Below are 12572 nucleotides of genomic sequence, written 5' to 3' on the forward strand. Positions count from 1 at the left end.
GAATATATGAGAGCCAACCAGGTGCCCTCCAGATGTTTTGTACTACAACTCCCTCCAGCCCCAGTTGGGCTCCCACCAGGGTGAGCATTGCATGGTCATGTTGGCAGGGGCTGGTGGAAGCTGAAGTCCAAAACATCTGGAGGGCACCTAGTGGGAGGGCCATGGCCTGATCAGAGATGGTCTGCAACAGCAATGTGATCACCATACCAGCCTAAGAACCAAAAAAGAGCCTTTTAAGGTAGTTCAGCTTGAGCCTCCTACTAAACTGAGTGAGGAGCAGGCTAGCAAGTGAATGGTGATAGAAGGGAGGAGTGAATTGGGGGAAAGGGGTCTTCTCCAGTTCATCCTCTTTCTACAAAACTATACCAGCAGCCTTTCTGAACATTACCTGGGGTTCCCACAAGGATGGAAAGATGGACAGTCTGGTAGCATATCCCAAAAGTATGCCACAGCCAAGGTGAGCTTCTCAAAGTCACCTCTACCCGCCCCCACCCCCAAAAAGACTCCAGCCTCCCAGAGGGAAACAAAAGAGTAAAGTCACTACAGTGGTACCTCAGGTTAAGAACTTAATTTGTTCTGGAGGTCCGTTCTTAACCCGAAACTGTTCTTAATCTGAGGTACCACTTTAGCTAATGGGGCCTCCCGCTGCCGCCTCACCGCGATTTCCGTTCTCATCCTGAAGCAAAGTTCTTAACTCGAGGTACTATTTCTGAGTTAGCAGAGTCTGTAACCTGAAGCGTCTGTAACTGAAGGTACCACTGCAGATGGTTTGTTTTTCCCACTGCGAGATCTCCATGTTTTGCCATGGGACCCAAATCCTGGTTAGACTATTCAGAAGACCAAAATGCACCCAAATATCCCGCCATGAGACCACCACCAAGAAGGCAGAGGGTTCAACTAGATGTATATTATATTCTCAAGTCAGATGGCTAGACAGACAGCAAAGGAATGATGAAGGGAAACTTTGGGAGGCAAAGTCACTGCAAAAGTTTAAGAATGGCTATATCAGTGGTTCCCAAACTTATTGGGGCCACTGCCCCTTTGGTTCCATAAACTCATCCCCAGTGCTGCCTAGTCTAGCCTGGCCTGGACTGCATGACCCACTAAGGAATATAATAACACAATAACATTCAAGTTACAGATGGGTAGCCGTGTTGGTCTGCCATAGTCGAAATAGAAAAATTCCTTCCTGTAGCACCTTAAAGACCAACTAAGTTAGTTCTTGGTATAAGCTTTCGTGTGCAAGCACACTTCTTCAGATACACTTCTTCAGATAACAACAAAACTTCTTCAGATAACATTCAAGATAGCAACAATTCAACATCTATTCAAACCCCAATTAAACCTGTTTAGTTTAATTAATGCAACAAAGCTGATGAACTTGATCCAGCGATATCAACTTTTCAAAGTCTAATAGTCATTCACATCTCCAGTGCCCCCTGCATCCCCTTGCCTCTCAGTGCCCCCCTAGGTAACCCCACTGCCCCCCAGTGGGAGGGATCAGTCGCTTTGGGAACCCCTGGGCTACATCCCATTCACCTGCAGATGGTGGGGCTCACAATCTCTCCCACCACCTCAGTGCCCGCTGGGTGTTTGGGACTGCAGCCCCCGTCAGCCGTTGTGGCTGAGGTTGATGGGAGTGGCTGTTCTCTAGGGGTCTTCAGCTACATGTAAGGGGAAGCTGCCCTGTATATATAATAAACAGATATAACAGATGGTTTTATATTATAATAATACTGCCTACCAAGGGAGAAATGCAGTTCAAGAGGAGCTGCAATCTGTAAGGAACTGGCTGTGCCTTCCCACTTCACACAAGGCCAGTTGGCATCTTAAGCTCCCAAATGCACCTGAAAGTCTCTTTACTCAATGAGCAAAACTGACAAGTTTCGGTGGCATGAGAGAGCATTGTGTGCCAAGAGAAACCCAGCAGTGGAGGGTGGAGCTGCTCCTCTCCCTGGATCGGCTGGGAACAGAAAAGCGAGCAAGAGGGAAATGTAGCAATGCAACAGGATTTCAGCCTCCTTCTCCTAGGAAATTCTCACACAAACATGTCACAACCCTTCCATACAGCAAAGCAGGCCACAGTTTGGAAACCCACAATACTGTGATCAGCCCTGGTTTTAGCTAGAAAGTTGTGTGTAAACTGTGTGCTTGGGTAAAAGGCAGCAGTGGGTATAAATTCAATAAAGGAAATGTAAATTAAAAGAGACTCACTGCTTGTTCTTCAAAATACAGTTGTACCTTGGTTATCAAATGTATTGGTACTCAGATGTTTTGGCTCCTGAACGCTGCAAACCTGGAAGTGAGTGTTCCAGTTTGCGAACGTTTTTTGGAACCCGAACATCCAATGCGACTTCCGCGGCTTCTGATTGAGTGCAGGAAGCTCCTGCAGCCAATCGGAAGCCGTGCCTTGGTTTCCAAACCGTTCTGGGAGTCAAACAGACTCCTGGAACGGATTAAGTTTGACAACCAAGGTACCACTGTATACAAAACCTCATCTGCAAGCAAACACTGCTCTAGAAACCTTAAAAAAGGAATCTAACAACAATTTTCAATTGCTCCATTTTCCCCCTTGCCCGTTTTGCTGTTCTCAGAACTATCACATGGATATTTTTAGAGATAAAATGAACAAACAATTAAATCCAGCGACTCTGAGATAACTTGCTGCCCCAAGTATATGCTGGAAATACAGCTGGAAATTCTGGGACATGTGTCCTAGGGCTATGTGTTACTTCATGTGGGGAAGGGCTGTAGCTCAGTGCACCTGCTTGGCATGCAGAAGGTTCAATTCCTGGCATCTCCAGGTGGGCTGACAGAGACTCCAGCCAGAAGCCCTGCTGAGCCACAGCCAGTCAGTTCGGACAATAGTGAGGTGGATAAGGCAGCTTGCTATGATCAGTGACACCCCCTAAAAATACCTCTGCCCCCCAAGCAGCCTGTGGGGTTCCTCGTGCAGTTAGGCTGGCCTCTTTAAAAGCCAAAGAGATCATCAGCACACACGGACAATTAGAGACGCCATTCATAAAAAACAAACCAGACATTCAGCTAATGCATTCAGGAATCGTTCCATGTTCATCTAAGCATCTCTCGAGGCAACACTGAAAGTGTTCCTGGTCATTAACAGACTCTGCTCCTCAAATACTATTCTGAAAAAGGAAAATCCAGACCTGAATAAAAAGGTGGTTCAAGGGTGATAAAGATCACTTGCCCACCTCGTTTGGTGCTATCTGTGGTATCAAAGGTTTTTTTTTTTAAAAAAATAGCTAGTAGATGAATATTTCACGTTCTTTCATCCAAAGAGCTTGAAGTGGCCTGCTCAAAGTGGTTCTCCTTCTCCTCATTTTTATCTTCACAACAACCCTGCAAAGGAGGTTAGGCTGAGAGGCTGTGACTGGCCCCAGGTGACGCAGCGATCGCCATGGTGGACTGGGGATTGGGACCCTGTTCTCCCAGGTCCAGGCCCAAAAGCACAAAGCACAAAGCGCTGAGAGACACACAACTGGAAGATTACAATACAGTGGACAAGTATCATTGCCACAGCATACTTTTCAGCAAGGTTTACAAAGAACCATAGAGCACAAAAATGATGGTTTTGTACTGAAGAATGCTCTGAGCAGCAGGTAACAGACAGCCTTCCGAATAAGGTCCTGTTTCAAATATCTTCCCAAGCTAATACACACCTCAAAAACATTTCAAGGCGCTGACTGCAGTTTTCACAACTGGGAAGACTTCAGGAATGTTCCTCTCTCCAAAGAAGTTACTTCATTCCAAGAGGATAACACCACACAAGGGTCCAGAATTATATACAAGTTACTAAAGAGAACTGTGCCCTTGTGTGTGATTTTGTATTCCAACACCACTACAAAAGAGCCTGCTGGATCAGGCCAACATGGCCCGTCTAGTCCAGCATCCTGTTCCCACAGTGGCCAACCAGATGCTTCAAGCGGGATCTGAGCACCTCCTGTGGTTTCCAGCGACTGGTTTTCTGGAGACACAGAATAGCCAACCTTCTCCTCTTCCATGGATTTGTCTAATCCTCTTTTAAAGCCATCTAGTTTTGGGGCCGACACTGCCTCCTGTGGGAGCGAGTTCCGTAGTCTAAGTGAAGTCCATGTACAGTGGTACCTCTGGTTGCGAATGGGATCCATTCCAGAGCTCTGTTCACAACCTGAGCAGAATGCAACCCGCATCTGCGGGTCGCGATTTGCCACTTCTGCGCATGCGTGTGACAGCATTTTGAGCGTTTGCGCATGCGCGAGCGGCAAAACCTGGAAGTAACCCGTTCCATTACTTCCGGGTCACCGCAGTACGTATCCTGAAAGAACGTAACCTGAAACCTAACGTAACAAGAGGTATGACTGTATTCCATAGATGACGCTTCTTCCTGGAGGTGGGCATTATGTCTTAAGCAACATTATGTCTACAGGAGCTTTTGCAGAACAAGCTCTGCTTCAACCTCTCATTCTGCTCTGCTGTAACAAAAGCTTGTCAGCGCCCCAATGTGAATCGATATTGCCAGGGTGAAACACACAAACCTGCAACAGACCAAGGTCAGATTAACTGGTGGGCTCAATGTACTACAGAGGACAGCCTTTGCAGGCTTCAGGATTCCTAGCCAAGACAAGGAAGAGGTGTGACAAAGTGCCACAGGGCACTCTCTTAGCTCCAATGCCAGTCAATATCTACAAGAAGCTGCTGGGAACAGCAGCCATTAGAAGTTTTGGGGAGAGGTGCCATCAGTACGTTGATGGCAGTCAGCTCGATAACAACTGAGCTGGGAGAGCCGTGACAAGCTGAGCTTGAATCCTGGCAACACAGAGGCCACTGTGGGTGAGTGGTTCCCATGTCAGAAAACTAGTCAAGTTCCTACCCTGGAAAGGGCAGGTTTGCATTCTGGAGATGCTTCTGAATGCTGCTCTGTCTCTGGAGGCCCAGGAAGCCTCAGTGGTTAGAACGCAGAAGCACCTTCTACCAGCAGAAACTGGTACAGCAGCTGTGACTGTCCCTCGACTGGGAGCATTCAAGCCTCAAGACTGGGCTACTGCAATGCACTCTATGTGGGGCTTCCCTTGAGCCTGATCTGGAAGCTGCAGTTAGTGCAGGATGTTGCGACACAATTGGCAACAGGAGCGAGACCCTGACAGTATATTAACAGGTGTATTGTTCTCATCTTACCCCATATATGCCCACTTGACCACTTTGATCCACGGAAGTGGCACTACTACAGGTGCCCCACAATACCTGTTCTACAGTTGTAAGAACTCAATCTTTTAGTGTGGCATCACTCTGGAACTCCCGGCCTCTTGACATGAGGCAGGTATATTCACCATACTCTTTTTGGCACCTGTCCCAAAGAGTTTCTGTTCAGGTATCCAGACATATAGAAGGTTGATGTGTGTTTTAATCCGGTTTTTAGTTTGTCATTGATCTTTTTTAAAAAAAATCAGTGCTTTAAATAGTTGTTTTTAATTGTTTTTTACTGATAGTTTTATTGGTTTTGTAAACCGCTGTAAGGCTGTATTGCAATAAAGCAGCATATAAAGCTTGTAAAATAAATAATCCAGTTTCCAAGGCAGTAGTGCAGCCTTCCCCAGCATGGTGCTTTCAGCTGTTTTGGAATGCAACCCCCACCAGCCCTAGGCCATGGCTGGGAGTATGATACGGCAGCTCTCACTCCCCACCTCTCTTCTTCCCCAACCTTAAACCATGTATAACATTATACAGTCGTACCTTGGAAGTCAGACGGAATCTATTCCGGAAGTCTGTTCGACTTCCAAAATGTTCGGAAACCAAGATGCAGCTTCTGATTGGCTGCAGGAAGTTCCTGCAGCCAATCAGAACCCACATCAGACGTTCGGGTTCCAAAGAATGTTCGCAAATCGGAACGCTCACTTCCGGGTTTGCAGCTTTTGGGAGCAAAAACGTTCAGGTCGCAAGGCGTTCAACAACCAAGGTACGACTGTACTGTCTCACATCAAATATAACTGATCTGTAGAAAGGATTCTATGAATGGAAAACAGAGACTTTTGCAACCCAATAAAATATTTAATAAAAACAATCTGAACAAGAAAAGGGGGGAAGCAGTTCAGCAGCAAAACAGGGTTTAGGACTTATGAAGTCCAGACTATGCCAGTCTCTGCTTCCCAAAAAGTTAGTTAACAACGCCCGGGCCTTGCCTGCTACACTCAAGTTCGCTGAACAGCTCAGCTGATTCGGCCCCCTGGTCTCTCAAGATGTTCATTAAAATGTGGTGGTTCCGCTTCCCATGCAGGAACGCTCAGCAGAAACTTCTGGGCGCTTTGATCCATCGCTCGCTTTCAGCCGACATTTTATCCAGATGTTATTTGCCAACCATTGTGCCTCTTTTAGCTTTTAATGAAAATAAACAATCCTATTGTGAAACTTAAACCAAATTGCTATTTCTGGTCTCATTAGTACGATGCTAATTTTGACTCCCTCCTCTCATTTTTGCCAGGAAAAAAAAGAAATAGGATGTCTTGTCCTCTGGCCTCAGCTACTGTTTTCCTGGGGAACTTCCAGTCCCCCCGCAAGTGAGGGAAGCCCTTTTCGTGCAAATCCTTTGATTTAAATTCACTCTGAACTCTTGGCCCTTGGACCTGCACAGGTATGTCTGGGACCGATTCACAGCTTTCAACACAGAGTAGTGACAGGGCTGGGCAAATAAACTGAATAAGGCTTTTGCAACAGTCTAATCTACAAATCAACTGATAATGCTGGCCTGGGGTTGGTTGGTGTACACAGTGTTTTGCCTTGGGCTACAACTGCCTGCAGAGATTATGTGACACTTCTCTGCTTTTGCTTTACTAAAGTTGAAAGAAAACAACCCAAATGTGGCTTCAAGTGACCTTAATCACACTCACTTCGGAAGACAGCTAAAGCCACAGGGGCCCCTGAAGGACACCACATACTGTGTCCGTATCCAGGTCAGATAGTTAGAAGCTGCAGAACAATCTCAGTTCTCTTACCAGAGCACATCAACACCTAGCACTGTAAAAAGTAGGTATGGTACACCTTGAGGGCACATCTTAGTTAGTTACTGTGCTAGTGTACCAAACAGCCTTTAAAGCTAAAGGTAAAGGACTCCTGGACGGTGAAGTCCAGTCAAAGGCAACTATGAGGTGCGGCGCTCATCTCACATTTAGGCCGAGGGAGCCGGCGTTTGTCCACAGACAGCTTTCCGGGTCATGTGGCCAGCATGACTAAACCGCTTCTGGCACAACGGAACACCATGACGGAAACCAGAGGTCACAGAAATGCTGTGTACCTTCCCGCCAGAGTGGTACCTATTTACCGTATTTTTTGCTCTATAAGATGCACCAGACCACAAGTTTTTGGAGGAGGAAAACAAGAAAAAATATATTCTGAATCTCAGAAGCCAGAACAGCAAGAGGGATCGCTTCGCAGTGAAAGCAGCAATCCCTCTTCCTGTTCTGGCTTCTGGGATAGCTGTGCAGCCTGCATTTGCTCCATAAGACACACAAACATTTCCCCTTACTTTTTAGGAGGGAAAAAGTGAGTCTTATAGAGCAAAAAATACGGTATCTACTTGCACTGGTGTGCTTTTGAACTGCTAGGTTGGCAGGAGCTGGGACAGAGCAACTGGAGCTCACCCCGTTACGGGGATTCGAACTGCCAACCTTCTGATCAGCAAGCCCAAGAGGCTCAGAGGTTTAGGCCACAGTGCCACCCGTGTCCCATCAAATAGCCTTTAGTTCCATCTGACTATTCCAGCGCTGCAAGATAGATCCCTCTTAAGCAGCCAGGGAATGGCTTAAGGTTAGCAGGAATCCTCACTCCAGAACTGGCTTTCAGAAGCAGCCTTGCTCTGACTAAACCCAAATATTAGGGTACATGTGGCAATTCCAGTTATCATGAAAAAACATGCACTTAAGAGACATCATGCTGAAATTGGAGCCAAACAAACAAGTGGCTGAAGATGAAGATTCTCCCTTTAGATTCTTGTGTTGAATTATGCAAAAGTTGGAAGCATGTTCCATGAGAACATGGGAATGGAGCACTTGCCAGCGTAGTTTACGCCTGTATACCTTTGGCTTTCACCCAAGTTAAAGGCATGCTATTTATCCTATAGATTTCTCCAACCTGACACCTTCCAGATGTTTTGGACTACAACTCCCATCAGCCCCAACCAGCACAGAGGCTGATGGGACTCGTAGTCCAAAACATCTGGAGAGCACCAGGCAGGATATGTCCAACTGTTGAAATAAAAACAAAGCTGCAACAAAATGTACGTCTCTTTGGGGATGTACTTTGCATTCTTTGGGGCCAGAAGGGAAACCTCCACTGCTGCCCTCACCTCCCTCATAAGGAAGGTTCATCAAGCAAGGCTGCAACTTCAGTTGAGCAAGAGGAGCATTTGTGAATTGACTCTTTCTGATACAATGCCTGGGAATGCGTTTCTGCATCACCTCAAATACATTTTGGTTGTGTCTCTTTACACATTCTACTTCCCATCATCAAAACACAAGAGAATAGACTGGCAGGATTGGGGTAGGGGTCACATGCACACGTTCTCTTGAAATGCCCCAAAGATTTTTGATTCAAGATCCGGTCCTGTTCCAACCTATGTCAATTTCACTTTAATTAAGTACAGCTTTTCTTTTTTAGTTTTCCCTCAAACATATGCAACCAGGGCACAGCCCCTCTGCCTTTTCCGAATCCACTCAATCAAAATGAGGGGGGCAAAATGCAAGCGGGGTATAGAAAGGATAGAAGACATTTCCTAGTGGATAAGGCCCATATTATTTACATGAGGAATCATGCAAGACTTGATTTCTTCCTGCTCAGTGTTTGAACTGACTCTTTTGAAAATGGTGTGCTTGACAATACTATTGCAAGGCACTTTTAAAGTTCCACCTTCAGCATCTGTCCACGATTACACATTCACACATGCAATTAACCACCTGATGGTACAGGAATCAACAGGGCATGCATGTGTGAACTGCCTGCAAGAGAAACTGACCAGTTTTATGAAACCACCATTTGGAACCCTGCCCCTGAATTTGCTCTGTTTTACACACCAGGCCACAGATAAACAAGACAACCCCCACCCCCCGGACACACACCCTGAAGCCTATTAATCACAGCTTAAATTCTGCAACCTGATCCTAAACATGTTTACTCAGAAGCAATTCCCACTTAATTCAGCTGCACTTAGGAAATGAGCAATCTGGATAGTTCTGTATTGTGGAAGCATGCACTGTGATTTTAAGGAAGCTCCTTGGGGCAAGGACCAGTCATTTTTGACATATTAATCTAGAGCACCATGGTCAAGGATGACACCACCTCAAGCACTCAGCTCTTGGTGTATTTGTGTTGCAAGATCCTTAAGGCAATTTTCAAGTTCTTCACTGGGGAAATCCTGTGATTCCTTGATGAGAAGATCTGCAACAGCAGGTCAAGGGTTCCTGAAAGGCAGAGCGGCCCAACATGTAGCTTCAAGGGGAGCACTGGATGCAATATGGGGGTACCCTCTCCATAGCTTATTGGCCAGTGCCAAGACTTATTCCACATGTGCCAAGTATACACCCTAGAAAAGCCTTCCCCAGCCTAGCACCCGCCTGATGTTTTGGACCACAACTCCTATCAACCCCAAACAGCATGACGACTGATAGGAACTGCAGTTCAAAACATCTGGAGGGCACCAGGTTGGGGAAGGCTGACCTAGAACACAACCCAGGTTCTCCTGTAGGGTTTAGGGATTCCATGATAGTCAGGCTGCCGTGGAAAGATCTGAGAGCCAGTGTTTTAAGGAAGGTGGCCTCTGACTTACATACATGGGTGAAAAACTGACTGATGAAAAGGAAGATCACCAGGAGATTATTTAAGAACATGCCTGATTAAACAACCTTCATTCATAACACTGAGCTATTAAGATTTCAAAAAACAGGAACTGGGAGCAAGGGAGAGGTCTTGAACCCAGGAAAGAATTACGATAAAGCCACAGAGTAAAGTGTCTAGCCTTTCGATCCAGAAGGTATCTCCTGCGTCTGGTGTCTCATAACGAAAAGCTATCCAAGCGCCTGGTAACTGGAAGCCAGAGATATAACAACGGAACACTAACACTACTATGCCTCTAACCTGAGAAGATAATAGCTGAACTTTTAATCCTTTGCTAAAACCCACTTGCGCTTTTATAGGCCAGATGTCTCCTTCTTTCCCGATACCTGTGGCTCTCAGGGCCAAACCCAAACGGGTCAGTGTCACACATGAAGCCAGAACCCAAGGGGCCGTTCTCCTCCCCCACTTGACTGACCGACTTTTATCAGTCTCGTTTTAACCGATTATTTCCGCAGGTGATCCTTAGCAGGATTCAGTCCAAAGAACAAACTTCTTAACTGCAACACTTGCTAGTTTTTCTGAGAGTGCGCAGAGAGAGGGGGGAAACTGCTCCCTGCTGATCTGAGCTGCTGGGAGAAGCTGGAGTATTGCTTATTCGGTTTAATTTATTACAAGTTACATAACCTTAATGCCCATACAGGAGTTTGGACCCAAGTCAGCCTTCTTTACACCCCAGCAAATCCCACAACAGCACAAGCTCACACCTAGTAGCAAACACCCATCAATGTTTTTAAAAAGTGCCATTTGTTAAATTCTCCAAAACAGCATCTCTGTAATTATCTGGCTATTTCACATTTCAAAAAGATTGCTAATCGCTCGGAACAAAAACAGCCCCAGTCCATATTGTGCGTTCAGGCTGCTTTTGCCGTGTAATTAAAAGGAGGACATTCACAGGTAAGCAAAGTCACCCTAAAAGGCATTTATTTGCCACCCCCTTTTTAAAAAACTGTTTACAATAAGACAGAAAATACCATGGAGGGTCTAAATGCCTCCAGTTTCTACTGTTCAGCCACCAAAGCAAATCTAGTAAGGAAACAGGAGGAGGAACAGCAGGCAGCAGAGAGAAGAAAATGCCCCCAAAATGTGGGGGGGGGGGCGGAGGCGGCAGGGAAGCAGAGAAGGAAGAGAGAGGGGACAGATAATCCGATTGCTTCGCTTTATCAGTCCGCGGTGAAGTCTTGAGCAGAGATGGATTACTTAGAAAGCCTTGCATGTATTCTAAAGCGGGTAGCTCTCACCAGCCACTATGTACTTTCAAGCAGGTAGTCCTCTGTGAGGCGGCTTGCTGCCTTCTGTCCTTTCTTCTTGGTTAAATAAAATGTCATTTATTGCAGTTCTACCCCACCTTTGTCCTCCAAGGAGCTCAGAGGGGTGTGTTGGTCCTCCCCCACCTCATTTGACCACCACAACAGCCCTGTGAGGTAGGTTAGGCTGAGAGGCAGTAAGTGACTGGCCCAAGGGCACCCAGGGAGCTCCACGGCCAAGTGGAGGATTTGAACCCTGGTCTCTCTCAGCTTCTAGTCCGCCTCTCTCTAACCACTACACTGCACAGCCTCCCATCTGCTCTTCTCCTCCGCCTCCGGAGCTCGGGGGGGGAAAGCGGGTCTGCGAAGGAGGGGAGCGTTTTGGAAAGCGGCGGCCAGAGACGCCAAGACTCCGCGCAGCAGCTCGACGGGACGCGCGACACTTCTTCCATCCCAGGTAAGTTTACTCGCGAGGGTTGCTGCTCTGGGTTCCGGGGTGCTTTTCCTCGCGAGTAAAGGCTCAGTTGGCAAGGGGAGACGGAGCCGCGCCCGGACGGGAGGGGGCCACTTACCGAGGGTGAGGAGGGCCACCTCGGCGGCCGCCGCGCCGACCATCTTGCCGGGCAGCCGAGGAGGAGGAGGAGGAGAGGGGGGAGCGGCGTCGGCGGACTCAGCTGGCCAGCCCTCGGCCCCCGGCGGCGGCGGCGTCGAGCATTCCCGGCGGGGCCGGCGTGGAGCCCCTTCGGCGGGCGAGCGGGCGGCGCGTCCCTCGGCCGGTCGGCAGCGATGCACCTGCGACGGGCGGAGCAGCAGCAGCGAGCGCCTTCCCCGGCCGTCGGAGCGAGCAAGGGCGTCGGTGCGCTCCTCCCGGCGCGGCTCCTTCCAGGTGCGCGGCGCGGCCCCGAGTGGCCCAGGCGGCGAGCGGCGTCCGGGGCCCCTCCTCCTGGCGCTGCGCCGGCCTCCCTCCCACGCCCCCGGGCGGGGTGGCGGCTCCGGCCCCCGGGACGCCCTGCAGATGCGCCCCGCGGGCGCTAGGCGGCGACGGGCAGCCGCCCGGGAGAGGCTGCACGTCGGAACAGCTGGAAGTCCGTCCCCGCGACCCGCCAGGTGGTAGGTGGTCGCGCCGCGGGAAAGCCTCGCTTGAATGCCTCTGTTTCATTTCGTTTCTTTTGGACGGGGGGGGGGGGGAGCTCATGAAAACCAGGGGAAAGTTTCATGGAAAAGTTTCGAATTGCAACTTTTTTTTAGGACAGTACTTCCACTCTTGTATGTGATAAAAAGTGCATTTTATATTTGCAACACAATAAAAATCCTTTTAAAAAAAGTTTGGTTTAGAATTATTGCCCCCGAATGATGCTCTAACTGTAAATGTATTTTCCCCTAATGATTTTTAAAAAAAAAAACTTAAACTGCTTTTAGATGATTTTCATTGTAATTGCTTTCGGAATG

At 47.9% G+C, this 12572-nt stretch overlaps 1 protein-coding gene across 1 annotated transcript in view; it reads right to left on the minus strand.

Moving 5' to 3' along the window:
- Positions 1-12003, minus strand: part of TGFA (transforming growth factor alpha) — a 49915-nt gene extending 37912 nt beyond the window's left edge. Inside the window, exon 1 of the mRNA XM_081017634.1 lies at positions 11696-12003. Within this exon, the coding sequence (XP_080873760.1) occupies positions 11696-11738 (43 nt within the window). The 5' untranslated portion in view covers positions 11739-12003. The remainder of the gene's footprint in view (positions 1-11695) is intronic.
- Between the last annotated feature and the right edge of the window lie 569 nt (positions 12004-12572).

The sequence above is a fragment of the Podarcis pityusensis genome, assembly GCF_964106645.2.
Source record: "Podarcis pityusensis genome assembly, chromosome: 8".
Classification (NCBI taxonomy): domain Eukaryota; kingdom Metazoa; phylum Chordata; class Lepidosauria; order Squamata; family Lacertidae; genus Podarcis; species Podarcis pityusensis.